This window comes from Orycteropus afer, unplaced genomic scaffold (assembly GCF_000298275.1).
Source record: "Orycteropus afer afer isolate SDZICR_OR568_19922 unplaced genomic scaffold, OryAfe1.0 scaffold00064, whole genome shotgun sequence".
Lineage (NCBI taxonomy): Eukaryota > Metazoa > Chordata > Mammalia > Tubulidentata > Orycteropodidae > Orycteropus > Orycteropus afer.
Genome location: NW_006921651.1, coordinates 12,354,340 through 12,374,104, shown reverse-complemented (window position 1 = coordinate 12,374,104; position 19,765 = coordinate 12,354,340). Strand labels below are relative to the sequence as shown.

General features: G+C 45.2%; 1 protein-coding gene across 1 annotated transcript in view; it reads right to left on the bottom strand.

The window, feature by feature from the left end:
• The window catches only part of SORBS1 (sorbin and SH3 domain containing 1), a 122,154-nt gene that overhangs the window by 71,763 nt on the left and 30,626 nt on the right, over nt 1-19,765 (bottom strand). Inside the window, exons 8-10 of the mRNA XM_042780825.1 lie at nt 18,940-18,969; nt 13,942-14,111; nt 12,248-12,311 (exon numbers count right to left, since the gene is read on the bottom strand). Of these exons, the coding sequence (XP_042636759.1) occupies nt 12,248-12,311; nt 13,942-14,111; nt 18,940-18,969 (264 nt within the window). The remainder of the gene's footprint in view (nt 1-12,247; nt 12,312-13,941; nt 14,112-18,939; nt 18,970-19,765) is intronic.

Below are 19,765 nucleotides of genomic sequence, written 5' to 3'. Positions count from 1 at the left end.
CTCCAGCTAACAGTCTGGGAAAAAAACTATTGGTCCCACTCCCGCCTCATTTATTTGCTTTGATTCCAACATAGTATGGCTCCTTTCCTTCAAACCCAACACACCTGTGCGTGCTGATGTGGTTATCCAGGCTGCTCTGCAAAGTGTCTCACTGTGCATCTGGAGCAAATCAAACTCATGGGAGTTTCCACAGTGGGTGATAGCTCTGAGGGTGTGACAGTCAACCCTAAAGAAGCTGAACACTAGGCTTCTAAGATCTGCAGAGTCTGACAAGATCTGAACCTCATAGGGCAATGCCTGCAGTTTCTGAACTAAAGACTGGGCCACAGGTACACTTACAGGGACATATTTTAAACTTGGGACTGTCCTGAAAATGCAGGCTATTTAGTCACTGTAGCCACGATGGCCCTCTCTCTAGCATCACTCCAACATGAGTTTGCCTGAAACAGCCTTTTCCATTTCTTACTATCTTGCTCACCTGGAATTCAGAATTCATGAATATGGAATGAAGACCCAACTCTGTCCTTACAATCCGTAACAGCTTCAACAAAGCACATGAACTAACCTCTAAAGGCAGGTCAAAGAATCCAACGTAACATGTTCATGACTAAGTCCTTTTCCCCATGCAAACCATGTTAAGTTTCAGAGCAGAACAGGCCAGAATATTTCATGAGAGGTCAATGAAAGTAATACTGCTAATATTCTAATCACTGTTCAAACACAGGCTTCCTAACCACCGCCCCTTCTGCCTCCCACTCCTCTCCTCATTTTAATCTGCTCCATCTCACCCAGGTGAGTAAGAGAAAGGTCTCAGGTACTAAGGTACTCTTTTTTGCTTTCCTTTTGCTTTAAGCATAATTAGTCAACATCAAGGTTGAGCAGGGCTCAGGATTCTACCAGTATCATCAAGTTTTTCCTACTATAAATCAATTGTGCAAGCTTACTTATGTTAGCTTCTAAAAATGGGAGGAAAGGAGTTAGATAAGATGGGATCCAGAAATAAGTCTTTTGAAAGGCTGTTCTAAATAATTTTGTGCTGCCAGTTTTTTTTTTTTTTTTTTTAAAAACAGATCTTCTGATTATTGTACCAATAAAATGCCATGAAGCCAGAAGACTAAAAATTAGCTTTGACTGCAGAAGTTTGATTGGAAAAATCGTGCCTCCCGCAATGAAAATTAGTTTGTTAGAAAGCAGTATACTAACTGCTTAAAATCTAGTCTAGCCTTTCAGCACAAACCCTGTACCTCTCTCCCTGAATCGTAGAGAACTTATAGCCCTTCAGCAGATGGTAAGGAGAGGGTTAATCTACAGTGAAACCTGTGGAGCTGGAACTCCAGGAGACTGCTTTGTTTTCCTGAACCTCACAAATTTTCTGCCTTTGACAGGTGCAGTCCTACCATTTTTCTATGGCTCTCTCTGAGTGGAAAATATTTATGTTTTCCTTCTCTGACAGGTTTCTGCTTTACACGGGTTCCAGCTTTTACAAGTTTTACTGTATAACTATTACTTCGTTCTTGAGGTAAGAAGCAAAATTTTCATGGGAAAAAAAAGGCATTAACATATTCAAAGATTTGTCTTTTAAAGCTGGAGCACTTAAAAAAAAAATTTCTTCTCCCTAGAGCTTTCAAATGTAAAAGTGTAGAAAGTCTATTAGAAAACAAGAAATTGTTTTTATAGGATGGAAAAAATAGCACTGCATAGGGATTGAAACAATTTATGCACTTTGAAAAGTAGCAGAAGCAACATGAAAGATGGTGGGTGAAGGCAGCAGAGGCAGTGTGAATGGTGGTTTCTTGCTCAGTGTTGGTGGAAAAGGAATCTGACTCCAGGGCTCACCCAGGGCAGGGCTTTCTGCGTGAACCGTTCGTTTCTCAGACTCAGATCTGAGTCTGGTAGTTGGATTTCAGTTCACTGGGTTTTCAGAGGGCAAGCTGCAGCGGTACAAACTCATCTGAGCAACTTAGCAATTAGGACAAGTTCTAGGGGATGTGTAATTTATTCTTTTCATTTTTGATGTTTGTCTTATAAATCTAATGAAAGGGATTGATATTTCAGCTTATGAATAAAAATAATTATCTATCATTAAGTGCCTGGTACCAAAAACCAAACCCACTGCCATTGAGTCGACTCCAGCTAACAGTGACCCTCATTGGGTTTTTGAGGCTGTAAATCTTCACAAAAGCAGATTTCCTCATCTTTGTCCTATGGAGTGGCTGGTGGGTTTGAATCACCAACCTTTTGGTTAGCAGCCCAATGCCTCAATGACAGTCCTACCAGAACTCCTCTAAATGCCTAATAAAGCTGCCCCCCCCTTGAAAAAAAACAAACAAACTCATCACCATCGAGTCAGTTCTGACTCATAGCAGCTCCTTTTGGGTTTGCAAGGCTATAAATTATTATGGGAGGAGACCACCTCATCTTTCTTCTATGGAGTGGCTGGTGGGTTTGAACCACCAACCTCCTTGTTAGCAGCTAAATGCCTTAACCACTACATTATCAGGGCTCCTTAAACGTCTAATAGTAGCTGATAATTTACTAATATAGTCTCACTTTAATTCTTGCAAAAACTCTGAGGTAAGTAATATTATTATCTCATTTTACAAATGAAGAAACTAAGACTCAGAGAAGCTAAGAAACTTGTCTTCAGCTACACAGTGGGTCAGAGACAAAGCAAGGATGGATTCAAGGTCTTTCTGACTCCACCTCCCCACACTAGCTTCCTCTGCCCAGTACTGGCAAAGGTGAAAAACTGTGCTTATTCCATTTCAATATTATGGGAGAGTCAAGGGAGGGTGTTGTCTTGAGACTGAAGTCTCGCCCTGCAGCGTCGGCCAGGCTGATTTCTAGCTCCTGAAGCCTCTGCTCTACTTTTCCACATCACCCCTTCCTGGTGCTTATGAAGCAAGTGTTCTCGGAGTTACCCACCACCCCCTCCTAGAAATCCTCCTGCTGGTTTCCAGGGACAGCGGGTGCATCTAAGCCACTCTTGCTACATCTTCCATTTGCTTCTTCTGCTACCTTCTCCTGGCAGGCTAAGTCCACACTGAGCAAGATCGCTATGAAGTCAGAAATGCCAGTGAATGGGAAAACTTGGTAACTGGAAGGAAAGGGTCACTCGTTTGCCTTTCTACACACTAGAGCTAGCCAAACGAAATGTGTGGGGTTTGAACACTTCATTTCGTTTAACAGTTGTAACACACAACATTTCCCAAGTTGTTGATGAGCCAGTATCTAAAATCCCACCCTCACTAGTTCTCCAAGGGTCTAAAAAAAAAAAAAAAAGGCCAGAGTGGGCGCAGCTGAGCCAAGGTCTTGTGATTCTTGCTCGCAGTAGAGCCACAAGCTGGTTGTGGCCCAACAGCACTAAGCAGAGGACATAAGACCTTGGCAGCAAGACGCAGAACTTCCTGTGCCAATGATTTCCAGAAAGCTCCAACACTACACAGGGTTTACACAGCGTGAACAGCTCACTTCAGGGCCCGGAAGGCCCCTGCTGGCTCTGATGTTTACATACCAATGATTCTCAAGTGAGCATTGCCTTTTTGTCCTTAGAAGCCCAATTTGGGGACAGCTACTCCCCTAAAACTGCCAGGAGTCATATATTTGCCTTTGTAACCACAGAGACTTTAAATGAGCTTCTGAAACACTTTTTCTGCTGTTTTTTTTTTTTGTTTGTTTGTTTTGTTTTTCTGTTGTTTGTATTTATAACTACCTTAGAAATAACTAGAAAAAAGGGCTGGCTGAGAATTGCCATTCTAAAACAAAAAGTGTGTAACTGACCCAAAATGAGGCAATAAAAGCATCCTTTGTGACATCACTTGCCTACATCAATCACATTTCAATTTTATGCATTTCTTAGGCCTTTCAGCTTAAAATTATTTTCACAACATTAATGGCTTATTTTTAACACAATCCTTTTTCTACTGTTCAAATTCATTGCTTCTCCTGTTTTCTCACACACACCTGGGAAAAGGAAGCATGAAGGGCACAATTATACACACACACACACACACATACACACACATCACAGATCAAATTATTCAAAGGAAAAGGGAGACGTGTAAGGTTGGATACAAAGCCCGAGTCGGATGGAAAAGGAGGAATAATCAAAAGGAGAGATGGGGCCCTGACATCAGGAAGTCCCGGGAGCTTGGGAAATGACTCACAAAGCTGTGTACGTGTTGGTTAAAGGAATCAAGTTTTGTTGTTGTTGTTGTTGTTGTTTGCCGTTGAGTCGACCCTGACTCATAGCGACCCCTCCTTGGGTTTCCAAGGCAGTATCGCTACGGAAGTAGGATTGCCCAACCTTCCTTCCGAGGAGTGGCTGGTGGGTTTGAACCGCCAGCCTTCTGGTGAGCAGTCAAGTGCCTTAGGCACTATGCTACCAGAGCTCCTAATCAAGTTTTAAAGGATGAAAAAAAATATTGAGATGAGGTATAGAACTGGTGTAGCAGATAAATACAGGGGAAAAAAAAAAAATCTGAAGGAGTCAAAGAGAATGAAGTGAAACAGGAAAGAAGTTAAAGGATTAAAAGTGTGAGAGAACCAATGGAAAAGACTCACCGTCTCACCTCCTATTAGATTCCTGGACTCGAAAGTGGAAAGGGAATAGTCACTATCGTTCCTCAACTATCTCGCAGGCCAGTCAGAGATTTTCCCGCTGGCTGGGCAGAGACCTTCTGGGGCAGTGGTAATCAGGAGAGCAAAGGTGACGGCTCTGAGCAGTTCAGCCCCTCCTCTGGGCAGCACTAGTTGGAGTTTGGGGCAAAGGCACATACCCTGGCCAAGTATCTTCACATTAGAACGGCTTGCTTAAAACTCAAGCAAAAGAAGCCTATTCTTAGAAATCCTGTGAGGCCAAAAGAGGATTATTTTAATTCAAATACAGATGTGCCTGGGAAAATGAGCATCCTTAACTCCTTGCCTTAGAACATCCTTGTCCAGGGGTCAGGAAAAGCACAGGGAGGCAGATCACCCTGACCCAGGATGCCGCCACGCCTGGGGATGCCCAGGAGGGCTGTGTTGAGTCACTTCATTGGGAGGTGGCAGTGGCCACAGCAGCAGGGAAGGTGGTGGAAGAGGTATCCAAAAGCAAGGGGAAAGGCTGGTTTCTGAGACTATCTCTAGTCGACAGCCCTTCACCCTGATGTGGCCAAATGGGTCCTCACAGGCTGTGGACCACAAAGTAACACACCACCTGCACGTATCTTTCATTTCATGATATCAAAAATGCCCAAAGAGCCAACATCTTTGGGGGATGTTCAGAGTAGAAAGGCTAGCTCTTTTGAATCTGTGTTCTCTACTCTAATCCTATACACAAATTTCCAAGGTTGCACTTAGATGAGTATCTTCCTCCTTTTTTGATGAGTGGAAAGGGCCGGTGTCCCTCAATTCCAGTAGTTCTCAGTCCTGTGTGTGTGTCAAAATCACATGAGTTGCTGTCCTAACTACAGGTTCCCAGACACTATCCTGCAACACACTGGCCCAGGAAACGAAGTGATGACTGACTCAGAAGCAGGAGGAGCTGAATGCCCGGAGTGAGGCATCAGAGAGCCTTGGCAAGGTGGCAAAACCAAGCACACAAGGTGTATCAGGAAGCTGGGAGGGATCAGCAAAGCGGTGTAACAGAGTTAGCAAAAGTTAATGTTGAAGTACACCTAGGTTTGACTCTTGGCTCTGCCACTTACTGTATAATCTTGCACATGTTACTTAACCTCTCTGAGCTTCAGGTTCCTCTTCAGTAAAATGAGGCCTTACTTCCTGGGGTTGCTGGGAGGATGAAAATGCGTTAACAATTGCAATGTACTCAGTGTGGGGCCTCGCACACAGCAAGGGCTCAGTGATAGTGGTTTCGCTATCAGTACAGTGGTTATGTTATCACAATTCATAGGGTTCCTCTTGTGAGGTTCCGACGTGCTATAACTACACTCTGTGCCTTAAAGCAGGAGAGGAAGGGAAAGGAAACTATTCTCTATGGCTTGTCTCCCTCCTGCTCCAGCTTCAGAAAAAAACCACAGGCAGGATTTCTGAAGACTCATCCTAGCAACCCATCCATGGCTATGGGTGCAGGTGTGGGTGCAGCTGGAGCTGGAGTCCATCCACATCCGTGCTCTCCACCCCCACAATCTTTCTGAACATGTTGCTTCTCAGATGCAAGGAAAAGGACTTTTGCTTTGCACAGAAAGAATGGAATAAAATTCTCAGACAAATAGCTCTAGATCAGAAAGGAAGAAATGATGGGACGGAGATGGTCAAGGGCAGGTTAAAAGACAAAGAGTGCAAAACTCATTTGCCTAAAACAAAACAAAACCCCTGTTGCCATCAAGTTCAATTCCAACTGCCCCATAAGGTTTCTAAGACTGTAAATCTTTATGAAGCAGACTGCCACATCTTTCTTCCGTGGAGTGCCTGGTGGGTTTGAACTATCAACATTTTGGTTCATAGCAGAGTAACCACTGTGCCACCAAGTCTCCCTTCTTGAATGTTATTTTGAAAGGATTTCTTCACATTTTTATTTGTGACAAGTTTTCTCTAGTGATCCGAGTATGTAGCAAAATTATAGGAAATACGGCTCCTGAATTTATTCTACTCTTCCCAAATGCCCTTGCCCCTACGCCTCCCAAGTGCCTCATGACGTGAAATATAATTATGTTACACATTTCCCGTTGCACACAGAGCAATCTCAAAAACTGTAAAATGATGAGAAGTTATGTGGGAATCTATGGTTTTTGTTTTCTTTTAAACAACCACAATAACAACACATTTTAAACTTCTCTGATTCAGACATGATCATTCCGTTTCTTTTCTAATTCACTTTTCAGAGTTGCTGGGAAGAGGAGGGAAGGTTGCTAAGCCAGCATAAGCCTTAACATTGTCCTTTACTATTTAAGGGAATGAGCTTTGAGATAGTTAGAGATGCCTCTCAGGTACTGTAGAAATAGTGAGACTTAGAAGCAGCTGTTCTTAGGCTCCTGATTTGTTTCTTACAAATCATTCTTGTTCTGAATTCTGAATTAAACAAACACCAGCCACAACCATATCAACCCCAGGGCACAGACTCTGTAACAATGGCTCCTATGCTCATACTTCTCAGCACAGCTATTTTTTCAACGCTCATTAAAATCTGTAGGTAGAGCTTCCATTTGGTGCTAAGCTGTCTCAATGAATTTCTTTGAAAGGTATAAAGCTTTCAAACATTAAGAGGGCTGTGGATAGACCCCCGGGCCCCAGGAGCAGGGATGGAGCAGCACCAAGGACAGGGCTGTGAGGGCCGTTGGTGCTCACAGACATCAAAACCATACATCACAAAACCACAAAGCCAGAGAATTCTTAAAACTTAAAAACTAAGAAGTAGCCAATTCTTTAAAATTATCTAGCTCCAACATTTCATTTGTAAAATGTCTTCATCTCAATAAATAAATCAGTGATGTGAGTCTGGATCTGTCAACGAGGCAGGGCTGAGAGCAGATGGACTCTTAAAAGATCCCCAGGAGTGAATGGATCTTAGAAACTTGTGTTGAAGCCTCATCACCTCTGTTATTATGAATTTTTTATGTCCAACCTAATTTTTTTTTCCTTCCTCATTTAAGACTATTTCTTCCTCTTTGGACTTTGAAAACAAAAAATGGTAAGATTGGCATCTAAATTATACATAATGGTATCGTGCAATTCTTTGCAGTTTATGTCTCCAAGCAAAATAATCCCACCTCCCTATGGTGCCTCACTTGATGTCGACCAGCAAGCAGATGTTATTGTTAGCCAGGGCTGCCAGATGTGGTGGCTGGTGACACGGAAGCTCTGGGGGGTGGGGAGGACACTCTGAAACCCTGGCTTCAGACCAACAGCCAAGGTGCCTGAGAAAGCCGCTGCCTGTGACAGGCCCAGGGCAGGCAATCTTCCAGGCAGGTGGGATAACTGTTCCCCACAAGACCTTTCCAGATGGGCCTTCCCCTGCCCATGACTATGGGATGCCATGCCTTCAGGCCCACTGTGATCAAAGGTGACTCAATGCCTATTATCTCCTCTAGAAGGGAGCCCTAGCTTAGGAGTGGTTTGGTTCTCAAGTCCAAATAAAGCACAACTCAAAAATCACATTCAGGGAAAATTATCCTAGAAAAATTTCTGATCGTATTCAACTGAGCCAGTTGTTCCTTCCTTCCTGCTCTGGGTGAGAATCAGCACCCAAGACAGAAAGACTACGCCGTCTCACACCAAACAGAAGCCCTGGTTGACAGTGAAGAGGTTAATCGATCAATATTAAATGATCAGCTTGCCCATTTCTGAAGTCTGGGCTTGTTTGGTAGACTTTTCTTTCAAAATATGCCTTGGCATGAAATAGCTGGAAACTACTGGTCTAGCACACAACACTTGACTATTTCTTAGGTAAAACTAAATCTTGTTTAGTTTGGGGAGACCAACATTGGAATATGATATTTTAACTAAAACTGTATCTAAAAGATCCAGGACATTACCCTTGGATATGTTAAATATGAGTAAGAGTTTGGTGAATGATGGAATGGATGACTTGACCAACAGTGAGAAGGGCTGTGCAATGGTTTGCTGAGTTGATTAGAGCAGAGAATCAACAAAGGGGCAGGGCCGGGCTTCATCCCTGGAAAAGAACTCTGAGTTCCTGGTCTAAACCCGTCACCAACCAACCTTCTCCAGGTGTTTACTGACCACCTACTGTGCCAGCAAGGCTTTCTGTGGCCTTGGATACATGCTCCTGCAACTGCTATCACACTGGAGATAATTTTTCAAGATCGCCTTGTCTAATCCCTTGCTGGATGTGAACTCTTTGAGGACAGGGGCCATGTCTTATTCATGGCAGCATCCTCAGTGCCAAGGACAGCACAGTGCACAGCAAGCATGCCATATGCCTGAACGAAATGACTGAAGTTCATGGCACGCAACACCTCATTCTAGAGCAACATTTAACAAAACTTCTCCCTGCAGATGCCATCCACCCCTTTCTGGGCCACTCATCCAAAGATCAGACAATCCCTAAAATTAAGATAATTCTCAGGATGTTGCCCTTCACTCATCTTTTAGGACTTTCTTTGACACTAGGTTGAATAACTCTTTTAAACTCAAGACTTTTAGCCCCAGAAAAGAATGTCTCTTAAATCCAAGTGTGGTTGCCCTCCCAGCAGGTCCAAATTCTTATCCAGCTCTTTTGTGAAATGTTTCAAGCTTGGCTAAAACCTTTATTTTCAAGAGATAGAATCTCTTTCCATTACTAAATTTATACCTGGATACCACTTCAGGAATTCTCTACCAAGGAGACATACTTTGAGGGCCCATGCCAAGAGGGACCCAGGGACAGGTCAGCTGCACAGAGAGGGACCTGGTGATTTCTCTGTTGTTGAAAGCTGGCAGTTACCTCCTTCTGCCCATCAGTCATAATGGCTCAGCTTCCCTGCCACTAGCCCAGCCACTAGCACCATGTCACCTCCCAAAATACAAAACCCTGGGAAGTTGGGAAGGGACAGCTTTTCCCAGAGTCTGTAATGTGGAAAACTGGCTACCCCATTAATCATGTGAACCTTAAGGGAATAGGAAAAAAACACCGTCTGGAGAGAGTCTGCTAATACAGTCAGCGAGGAGAGAGACAACACCACAGAACACAAGGTTAGAGGGGTGCAAATGATTGGGAGACAGCTCTTAGCAACCAGGGAAGACCCCAAGGTGAAAAAGAAAATAACACCAGTACAAAGAGAGGCACACAATTTTCCTTTAATTACCTTCAGATTTAGGACTAGGAGTAGATGCAGGAAACTGGTAGGTAGGAGTGTAAGGCCTGTCCTCTGTAGCAGAGAAAAGCAGTGGATTTTGAAACTTATCCACCTTGAAGTGGAGGAACTGACAAATCCCCAAACGACTCTTTCGAATGACTGATTACCTATTTTAGTGTTATTAAAGCACACAGGATCACACTTAAATATAGGTTAATGAATTAGAAAGGATTTAGTTCTTTTAATATAGCATATCATGCAAATGAGTGAAATAAAATTTTTACCAATAATAATAATAAAAATAAACCCACTATAAAAATAACATCTAAAAGCCAAATCTTATTCCTATGATAGAACTATAGGAATGAATTTAAGGCTAGGACAACAGATATACTGTCTATGTTTATGGTACCTTCAGAATTTTGCTGGATTTCAGGAAGTTCTGGGAATTTGTACGTAGGGAAATAAGGGTTTTCTTCAGGAGTGTCTGGGCAGAGGAGCAGGTTTGGGAGAGAGAATAGAGGAAGATACAAATGGAGAGAATGAACCAACAGGAATCCACACACGACGCAGGCTCCCTGAATTCTGGAACATACTACGCTTCACTAGTGATACCAGAAAAGTCAAACTGCTTTGAAAAATCCAGTCCTTTTGCCTGAATTACTGAGACACATCTAAAGAGACAATATCATTTTTCTTTCTTGGACAAAGAATTACATGTACACAGGCTCCATGGGCAAGAAGCATTATTTAGCAAATCGTTTTATAGACAAGGAATAGTAAGTATGTTGTTGTTGTTGTTATGTGCTGTCGATTGGGTTTCTGAGGCAGTATCACTACGGAAGTGGATTGCCCAACCTTCCTTCGGAGGAGTGGCTGGTGGGTTTGAACCACCAGCCTTCTGGTTAGCAGTCAAGTGCCTTAGGCACTACACTACCAGAACTCCTTATAAGTATGATAGTAAATGTATATAATGAAAAACACTATCATGAAAGTGTTTTTGTTTTTTTTTTAATCAAAGCTTGTGTTGTGGACACTAGAGTCAAGGCAAACAAATGGATTATTAATTTTTCAAATAATGTTGCCTCTGTGTAGGGCAGGTAGTTTAGAACCTGCAATTTGGGTTGAGTTAATAGGTGTAATCTATAAGAGGACCAATGTTGTCTGCAGGCAGAATGAGAGGTTTTGCATGTACGCACCTGTGTCTCAGCACATGTGACGAAGCTGGGTGTGAAGGTGAGAGAGACACAGATTGTCCCCAGGAAACAGCAGCTCAAGGACCTGACCAGTGGAGCTGACCCCAGTGGATCATATAGACCCAGCTGTTAGCATCATCATCATCATGGCTGAGCTCATCCTCCCAACCACAGGGTATTACTCTTGACTCCGAGATGCTCAATATGAAACGTCTCAGTATTTAGCAGGTTTAGAGAGGGGTATCCAGGTTCATTTTGAACAGTGCAGGAGCTCATTAGCAGTGATGTTAGTTGGCATCCATAGCTAATCAGGGAAATTGGGTATTTGAAGCTTAGGAGGAACACTGATCAGAATGCTTCGGTTTTGCCTTCATGTGTCATCCGTGCCAGGCGGCCAGACTGGATTTGGCCACGGGGAAGGCCAGGATGCTCTGCCTGTGGGAGGAGTGGTACCCCTCCCACCATGCAGCTACATCCCTGCCTATCAGCAGACTGGCAGCACAGAGGTGATGAGAGTTGGGGGCCCTGGATCTGCCCAAGCACTGGCCTGGGGCTCTGCCACCATGCTAGGCCACCTGTTGACAGCCCAGTGGGCCCCTGATTTGGAAGCACCCCCAGCTTGAGCCCTGACACTCAGGGCTACCTGCCGAGAGCCGGGTCCCAGCTGGAGAAGATCACTTTTCACATTCAGGCTGCCTTACAGTGCACCTTGCATTCTCTCTCAGAAAGCAGGGCCAGGGCTTTGAACTGGCATGATTTGCTCTCCTCTGGACCCTGCAACATGCCTCACAGAAAGGGAAGTAGGATAAGCAGAGAGGAACACAACTGACCCAAGGACACAGGAGTGTTTGGGGGACTGAATGCACATGAGAATTCAGTGTTCTTAACAGCCAGTTCAGTGCTATCTCAATTCGCTCTGCTCCCAAGGCAGTCGTGGGCTGAAATACGGAGGTGCACCTTAGGCTGGAAGCAGGTAGGAGTTGGAGCCGCTGACACCCCCAGGCAGGTAGATGCTTGAGCACAAGCAGATGTATGCCACAGCATCTGGGAGGGAGGACTTAAGGGCTGTCCTCAAACCCAAACTGGAGGCAGGTGTACGAATGCCACTTCCCTCCTTCACTTTGAGGGTGCAGGCTGGGTTCAGGCAGGCTTGGGCCTAATAAGGTCTGGGCACAGGCAGGCCAGGGCCTAATGTGGTCCAGCCACAGGGCCTGTCCTAGCATCAAGCTAAGTGCATTTAAGCCCTCACCCCAACACATAATAGTCAACATACATTAGCATAACACAGAATACAGTGTCTAAAAACAAAACCAGTACCTCTATTTAGTTTGTGGATCTGTTTAAACATAGTCTTGTACCAGTCTTTTGATCTTTCGGTGTTCTGGATTAAAACAAAACAAAACAAAAAAGGCAAAAAATAAAATGGAAATCTTGGCAAGTTTTAAAACAAGCTTAAAATCAAACAGGAAAGTAGCAACATTTAAAGTCAAAACTCAGCTTCAGAATTCTATGCATCTTTGTGATACACTATATTTAAATCTTAAAAAAAATGCAAAGCCTTCTAGAAAGAGCAGACAGACCAAGAAATTCACAATTGAATCTGCAGAATATTTGGTCAAAAAAGACATAGATTTTGAAGAAAGTGGACAAGGATCCACTTGAAATGTGTCCATTCCTATGTAATTTTTTTAAAAGGCTAGAGAGTAAATATTTTTCCTTTTTAGAATCTCTCTCCCTGTACACTATACTAGACGGAAGTAAAGAGGCAAAGAGTTTGCTTATTAGGCCAGGTCTCTGTCACCTTCCAGGTTATTCTGCAGAAGTGCATCTAAGTCACCTTGCATGGGCTCAGATTTAGAACACATACATTAAAACATAACCCGTTATAGCATCCAACATCAGGCGATATTCATCCTCACCACAAAGCTTTTTTTTTTTTTTTTAAGATAAAAATAAAACAGGGAAGGAGACAGGTGGTTAGATAGGTATTTCACTCCCACTTTACAGATGAGGAAATGAGATCTAGAAAGCCAAAGTGAGTTAGTTGCCCAAGGTCACAGAGCTGGTTGAAAAGGTGAGTGTGGGGGGTTACCTGACACAATGTTAGGGTCTGGACTATAAGCTGTGGCATCTTGAGCAAGGAAAATAATCCCTATGCATGTCTGTTTCCTCATCTATTAGATGGGAATGATGCCAGCCACGGGAGTGATGCTGAAATGAAATCACGTGCTGAGCACAGAAGGGCTGTTACTATTATCTGTAATAATTCGTTTTCTGTATTATCACCTAGGACCAGAGAACAGCTCTTTTGAGGCCTAGCTCACTGTTTCTATTGGGTAATGTGCCTCCCTGAAAGAGACACAAATGACAGTCCACTTGCCTAAATGGAAATCACATAGGAATATATTGCAGCCAATGGACACATGGAACCCAAAAACCCACAGCCATCGAGTCAGTTCCAACTCATAGCAACCCTATAGGACGGAGCAGAACTGCCCCACAGGGTTTCCAAGGCTATAAATCTTTAAGGAAGCAGACTGCCTGATCTTTCTTCCACAGAGTGGTTGGTGGGTTCGAACCGCCAACCTTTCAGTTAGCAGTCAAGTGCTTAACGAGCGTCCCACAGGGCTCCTCGAACCAAAAATTTCCACATGTCCTCCACAGCATAAGAAAGGAAGACTGGGAAACAGCTCCCCTCCTCTGAACACTCACACCTTAAAGCCTCTCAGTTCTGCTACAGAGAAACCTCTGACTTTGTTCCATCCAGCTTTCCCCAAATTCATTTAGCCACAAAACCCCTACTCATGAAACGTTAACACCCAGCCCATTCTTGACAGAGCCCAGGACCAGTGTGAGGTCATGAGGCCCTGAAGCAGCCAATGGGCTCGGAGAGTGGATGTAGCGAGGGCCCTTCCCATGGGGCAGACAGGGCTCCTGTTTACTCAGGAGTACACTTGTACTGGCTTGTTTAGGACGCCGCCTAAGGAGGACGTCTAGGTCTGGATTCGTACCCGGAGTGGGATGCCCACTTCATCCATGGATGCATCGCTCAGGTCCTGAGCACTCTTCACCACCCGCCTACCATCCTTTGCTTTTCTCTCAGTAGCCCTGCCTGGTGAGGTGGGTTTTTCCTGGGTTGGTACCAAGTTCTGCTCTTCCACTCTTCTTTCCGGGACAGAATCTGGAAATGAAGACAACCATTAGCTGAAGTTCTTCTGGGACTTTCCAAGCAAAAGAACTCCCAAGCTGGGAAAAACACTTTTGCCAGTTCTCAGTTGGAACTGCTTTCACCAAGAGTCCAAACCAAAACTTCTGCCATCAAGTGGATTCTGACTCATAGAGACCCTATAGGTGAGAACAGAACTGACCCGTAGGCTTTCTAAGGCAGAAATCTTTATAGAAGCAGATTTCTGCCCCCTGTGGAGCCACTGGTGGATCTGAACTGCCAACCTTTCAGTTAACAGCTGAATACTTTAACCACAACACCACCAGAGCGCCTTTGACCTAGAGTTGTTGTTGTTGTTATGTGCCGTCGAGTCAGCCCCGACTCATAGCGACCCCTCCTTGGGTTTCCGAGGCAGTATCACTACGGAAGTAGGATTGCCCAACCTTTCTTCCGAGGAGTGGCTGGTGGGTTTGAACCGCCAGCCTTCTGGTTAGCAGTCAAGTGCTTTAGCCACTATGCTACCAGAGCTCCTTCACCTAGAGTAGGGGTCAGAAACTATATTCCCAGGGCCAGCGCTTATTTTTGTAAATAAAGTTTTCTTGGGGAAAACAGCTACACCCATTCATTCGAGTCAACTCAACTCACAGAGACCCCTCCTTGGGTTTCTGAGGCAGTATCTCTATGGAAGTAGATTGCCCAGTCTTCTCTCCAAGGAGTTGCTGGTGGGTTTAAACCACCAGCCTTCTGGTTAGCAGTCAAATGCCTTAGGCACTATGCCACCATAGCTCCCTGTATTGTTTAGGGGTGCTTTTAACTACAATGATAGAGCTGAATAGTTGTGACAGAAACTGTAGCCATAGGGCTGGCAAAGCCTCAAATATTTATAATTTGGCCCCTTAAAAAAAAAAAGTCTGACTTCTGACCTCAAGGCCAAGGCATCCCAGGAACCTGGGAACCTGAAGATGTGAAAATTCATGTAAATCTGCTCAGTGGGGGCTTGCTCTTACAGTCTTCAATAATCAAATGTGGGGAGACATGGTTTGAGTATTAAGTCTTAAAGTAATTCACCAAGCAGAACTTGCAAAGGAAGAGTGTGATAAAGACATAGCTTTGAATTTAGCACAAAGGAAGGTCACTCTTCTTGAAGAACTGAGCTGTTAAGGTCATGGCAAGCTTACTCTATAGCGTTCCTAGGTGCAGTGTAGTCCCAGAACCAGTAGCACTTGAGAACATAGAACCAAGGGCCCCACCCAGGCCTACTGAGTCAGAATTGGCATTTTAACAAGATCTTCAGGTTGTTCCTTGTTAGGTACCTCGCTCCGCTGTGCACAGGGTTGCTATGAGTCAGAAATGACTTGACAGCAACTAACAACAACAGGTCGTTCCTAGGCACATCACAATGACAGCAGCACCGATCTACAAGACTACAGCAGACAGGACCACATGAAAGGGGCCCTCCCAGCACCATACACTGTCTTGCCTCCCTCAAAGATGACACCAAGATTTCTAGCCTGGAAGCCTGGCCTGATCCGAGCCAGGCAATTGGGAAAGAGTCGGAGAAGGGAGGCAGAGAGGGCTGCTTCCTTCTGGACCATGGTAACTTCAGGATGACAGTACAATATTAAAGAGGAACTGTCCCAGAGATCTCTAGAAGAAATATGGGAGGTGGAGCTTGGGTGAGAGACCCCAGCAGGACAGGTTTTGGAGGCAGCACAAGTGATGGCTGAAGTCAAGGGCATGGAAGGGACCAATGTAGGACAGACGTGAGAACAGAGTCAAGGGCTGACCTCATGCCGAGGGATGGCCCCACTTACAGGCGAAGAAGCAAAACCGAATCTCCCCAGCAATTCAGGAGTCATCCAAGGGACAGGAGATGAACCAGGCAAGTAGAGAACTCCAGGAAGTGAGTGCTTCCACAAGTGAAAACACACAAACAAACCAGAAATTGAAGTGGAGGAGGAGTGGGCACTAGAGGAAGCAAGAGAAAAACCACAGGAAAGCCTCCTTTTTCTTTACCCCCAACGCTTTGGGATAAAGGATCACAACCAGGCTTCCATTTCCCTTGCAGAAGGGAGGCATAGCCCCTCTCCACCCTATGCCCCCCTGTCCTGGCTCCTATCTTGTTTTCTTGTCTGTGTATCCAAGAAGACTGTGAGCTTCATGAGGCCAAACACCATGCAGGCCTCATTCCCAGATAACTCTCCCTGAGTGTCAAGGCCTGCTGGCTCCATAGACTCTTGTTAAAAGAAGGATTGCCTGGTGGCCCCTCTGAATCCCATCCTCACAGGGGTGATGGGCAAAGCCTCACTCCAAGGCACAGAGGTGGTGAGTACCAGCCCTCTCCTTCATAAGCTACAGAACATAATGGCACTTTTTAACATTTAGTGAGCATCTACTTTGTGTCCCACTCTCTCAAACATCACTACTGGATCTACCCCACAACCCAAGGAGGAAGCTTGCATTAGGCTTATTTTAGAGCTGAGAACTACCTTCAGCCTGCCAATATGGAGAGGTCCTCACATTTACACAGCACTTTACCGTTCGCAAAGCATCCCCACTCCTGCTCGCATCACAGATGGCCCTTACAACACCTCTTGGAGGCAGGGGCAAGGATTATTATCCCCATTTCCCCTCATAAAGAAATTCTAGCTTAGAGAGGTGAAGACACTTTACCCAGGCACAAACAGCCAGAAGAGGATAGAGCTAGGACCAAACTCTGGGTCTCCTAACTCATGGTTAGATGGTTGGATCCATCCAACTCATGACTGAATCCTTTCTTCATCCTTTGCAATGCTCCTTTCAAACTCCCAAAGGTGGTGAGAGGGAATATACAGGAGCCCTCTGTTCAGTGCCACTCTGTACTCAGCAACCTGGGCTCAGGCCAAGGGATGAAGTGGGCTGGATGGAGTCTGGCAGATCAAGGAGGGGACAGCAAAGGGCACCTTGAGTTGAAACACAGCCTGCCCTAGTCCTGTGGCCAAGTCTTGATAAAGCTGAGAGGGTGTGAGAACCCCATGCCCACCCTATCCAGGCTCTTCACAGATCATGGGGACAGCAGTGGATGAAGTAACACAGAAATCATACAACTGCTCAGAAAATGGGGCTTTTATTACCCATGAGCTCAGGGGCTCTTAACCCTGGAGTTCACAGGCTCAGCAAACCCATGAAGTACCATGCACACATTTGCACAGGTGTGGCTTCTTCTGGAGAATACTGATCTCATTAGATTCTCCAAAGGAGTCCATGACCAAAGAAAGTTACAAACCACCAAAGTGGCTTGAAGGTAGCAGAGTTCCCTGACGGAGCCCCTCTAGGCTCAGTTCTGATACCAGCAGGCACTCAAAATCACGGGGAGCAGATCGATTGAGGCACTCACCTCACACCTACCAAGCAATTACACACACACATATATACATATATACACTCACTGCCATCGAGTTGATTCTGACTCATAGCAACCCCCACTGGGTTTCTGAGGCAGTAAGTCTTTACGGAAGAAGATTGCCCCATCTCCCTTCTGCGGAGCAGCTGGTGGGTTTGAACCACCAACCTTCTGGTGGGCAGTCAAATGCCTTAGGCACTGTACCTCCAGAGCTCCCATAACCCACTGCCATTGAGTCAATTTTGACTCACAGTGACCCCCACTGAGTTTCCAAGGCTGTAAATCTTTAAGAAAGCAGACTGCCTCATCTTCCTCCTATCGAGCAGCTGGTGGGTTTGAACCACTGACCTTCTGGTTAGCAGCCAAATGTCTTGCCCACTACACCATCAAATAGCACCTTAATCAAGTAGCTAGTGACTGCCAAAAGCCCATCGCTAAGCTGTTTCTCAGCAAATTCTCATCTGATCTTCACAACAACCTATGAGATAGGCACTACCACTTTCCCCATTTTACAGACGAGGAAAATGAAGCCCTGGGACAGGAGATGATCTGCCCGAGGCTGCACATGAGTAAGTGGCAGAAGCAGGACTCAAAGGAGAATGGCTACAGAGAGCTGTCAGGAAAAGGCTCAGTGTTCCCACTGTCGGTATGGCTCTGACTTCAGCCTGCATGTCTGTTCACTCCCCATGCTGACACTGTCCCTTCATGCACACTTTATCAGGGAGTGATTCTTGGTATGTGGTTCTATTTGCAGTCACTCCCCACCAGTTTTGGCTCTTGATGAACCACCTGCTCCTCAAAGTGTGCTTGGCACAGAGGGCAACACCCCCTGGTTAGGAATGCACACTCTCGCCCATGCCTATTAAATCTGAACCTCTGGAGCGTGACCTAGAATCCAAGTCTTGACAAGCTCTCCAGGAGATACTTCTGTCTGCTTACGTTCAAGAAGCAGAGCTCTAACACCTCATCCCAGGCACTGCTGGTCCCGAGACTCTACCTGGGCTCATTCCTTGGGGCCATCTACTGGCTTCTGGGCTTGCCACCTGAAATGGGAAGAACCTGCCCACGCTTCCCAAGCCCCAACTTATCGGGTCCTAGGAGAGAGCTAGAAGGAACAGAAAGGTGATCTCCTCAGAAAGGCCTGCCATGAACACTCCATTGAAAACGTAACCCTTTTGGTTTTATTCACAGTATCCTATTTGATCCACCCAGGCACTTATCACAGTTCCAAGGGATGCAGTTCCTAGCTTGGTGCACTTAACTTGTCTGTCCCCACCAGGCTCCAGGCTCCAGGGAGGCAGAACGTATGCCTATTTCTACCATTGCTATAGTGTGACAATATGCCCAGTTCCCAACACATCCAAGGAGTTCCTGAGACCCTGCTGATTAAGCACTTGGTGGCGGCTAGAGGAACGCTTTCACAGAAACAGGTTAACAGGTTGACAAATATTTCTCACCTACCTGAAAGGCTACTGAGTCGTTTTTGCTGTTCTGTGATAAAAGAAGAAAACACAGTATAAGTGAGATTGAGACATCACATGGTGAAACCAAGAACTTCCAGCACAACTCATTAGGATTCTAAATGCTGCATCCTCATTGTCCTCTGGGCTTAGATGCCAAGATACTGTGTGGCCCAGCTGACTACGGGGGCATTAATGTGGCTTCTGTTATCTGGGCCTGGTCCCCCCAGATATGTGCCAGGGACTGGCATTGTTTCTAGCTGTGTACATTTCATCTCAAGAACCCTCCCCATTTCCCTGCTTTCAAGTGAGCAAGATCTTATACTAGCTTAGTCCTGGTATCCTTTAAGGGAACACAATTGTCATTAGAACCACAGCAGCGCCTATCACTTGATGATTTGCTAAGTGCCAGGCCTCGTTTTAAGGGCTTTTACATGTATTAATGCTTTTAATCTTCACGACAACCCTACCGTGTAGATAACATTATTCTCCCTATTGCACAGATGAAGAAACTGAGGCATAGAAAAGTCAAGGAACTTGTTCAAGGTCATCTTTTAATCACTGTATCAACCAGGTGATCCCAGGGTATAGGGGAAATCTTAAAAAGGCAGCATTGGCTCAGAGACCTCAGAAAAGGAGGATAAATGACTCAAGTTGACACTGAAAACTAGAGCTGGGTGTAGAACCTGGATCCTCCAGCTCCTAGTCCAGTGCTCACGGACTCTGATCACATGTTCCCGTGGCTCTCTCAATCTCCTGGGCACTCACGGTGGAGGGGAGGCCAGCGTCTCCTCTGGAGAGTCCTGTGAGTACGTGCTATGGTGCTA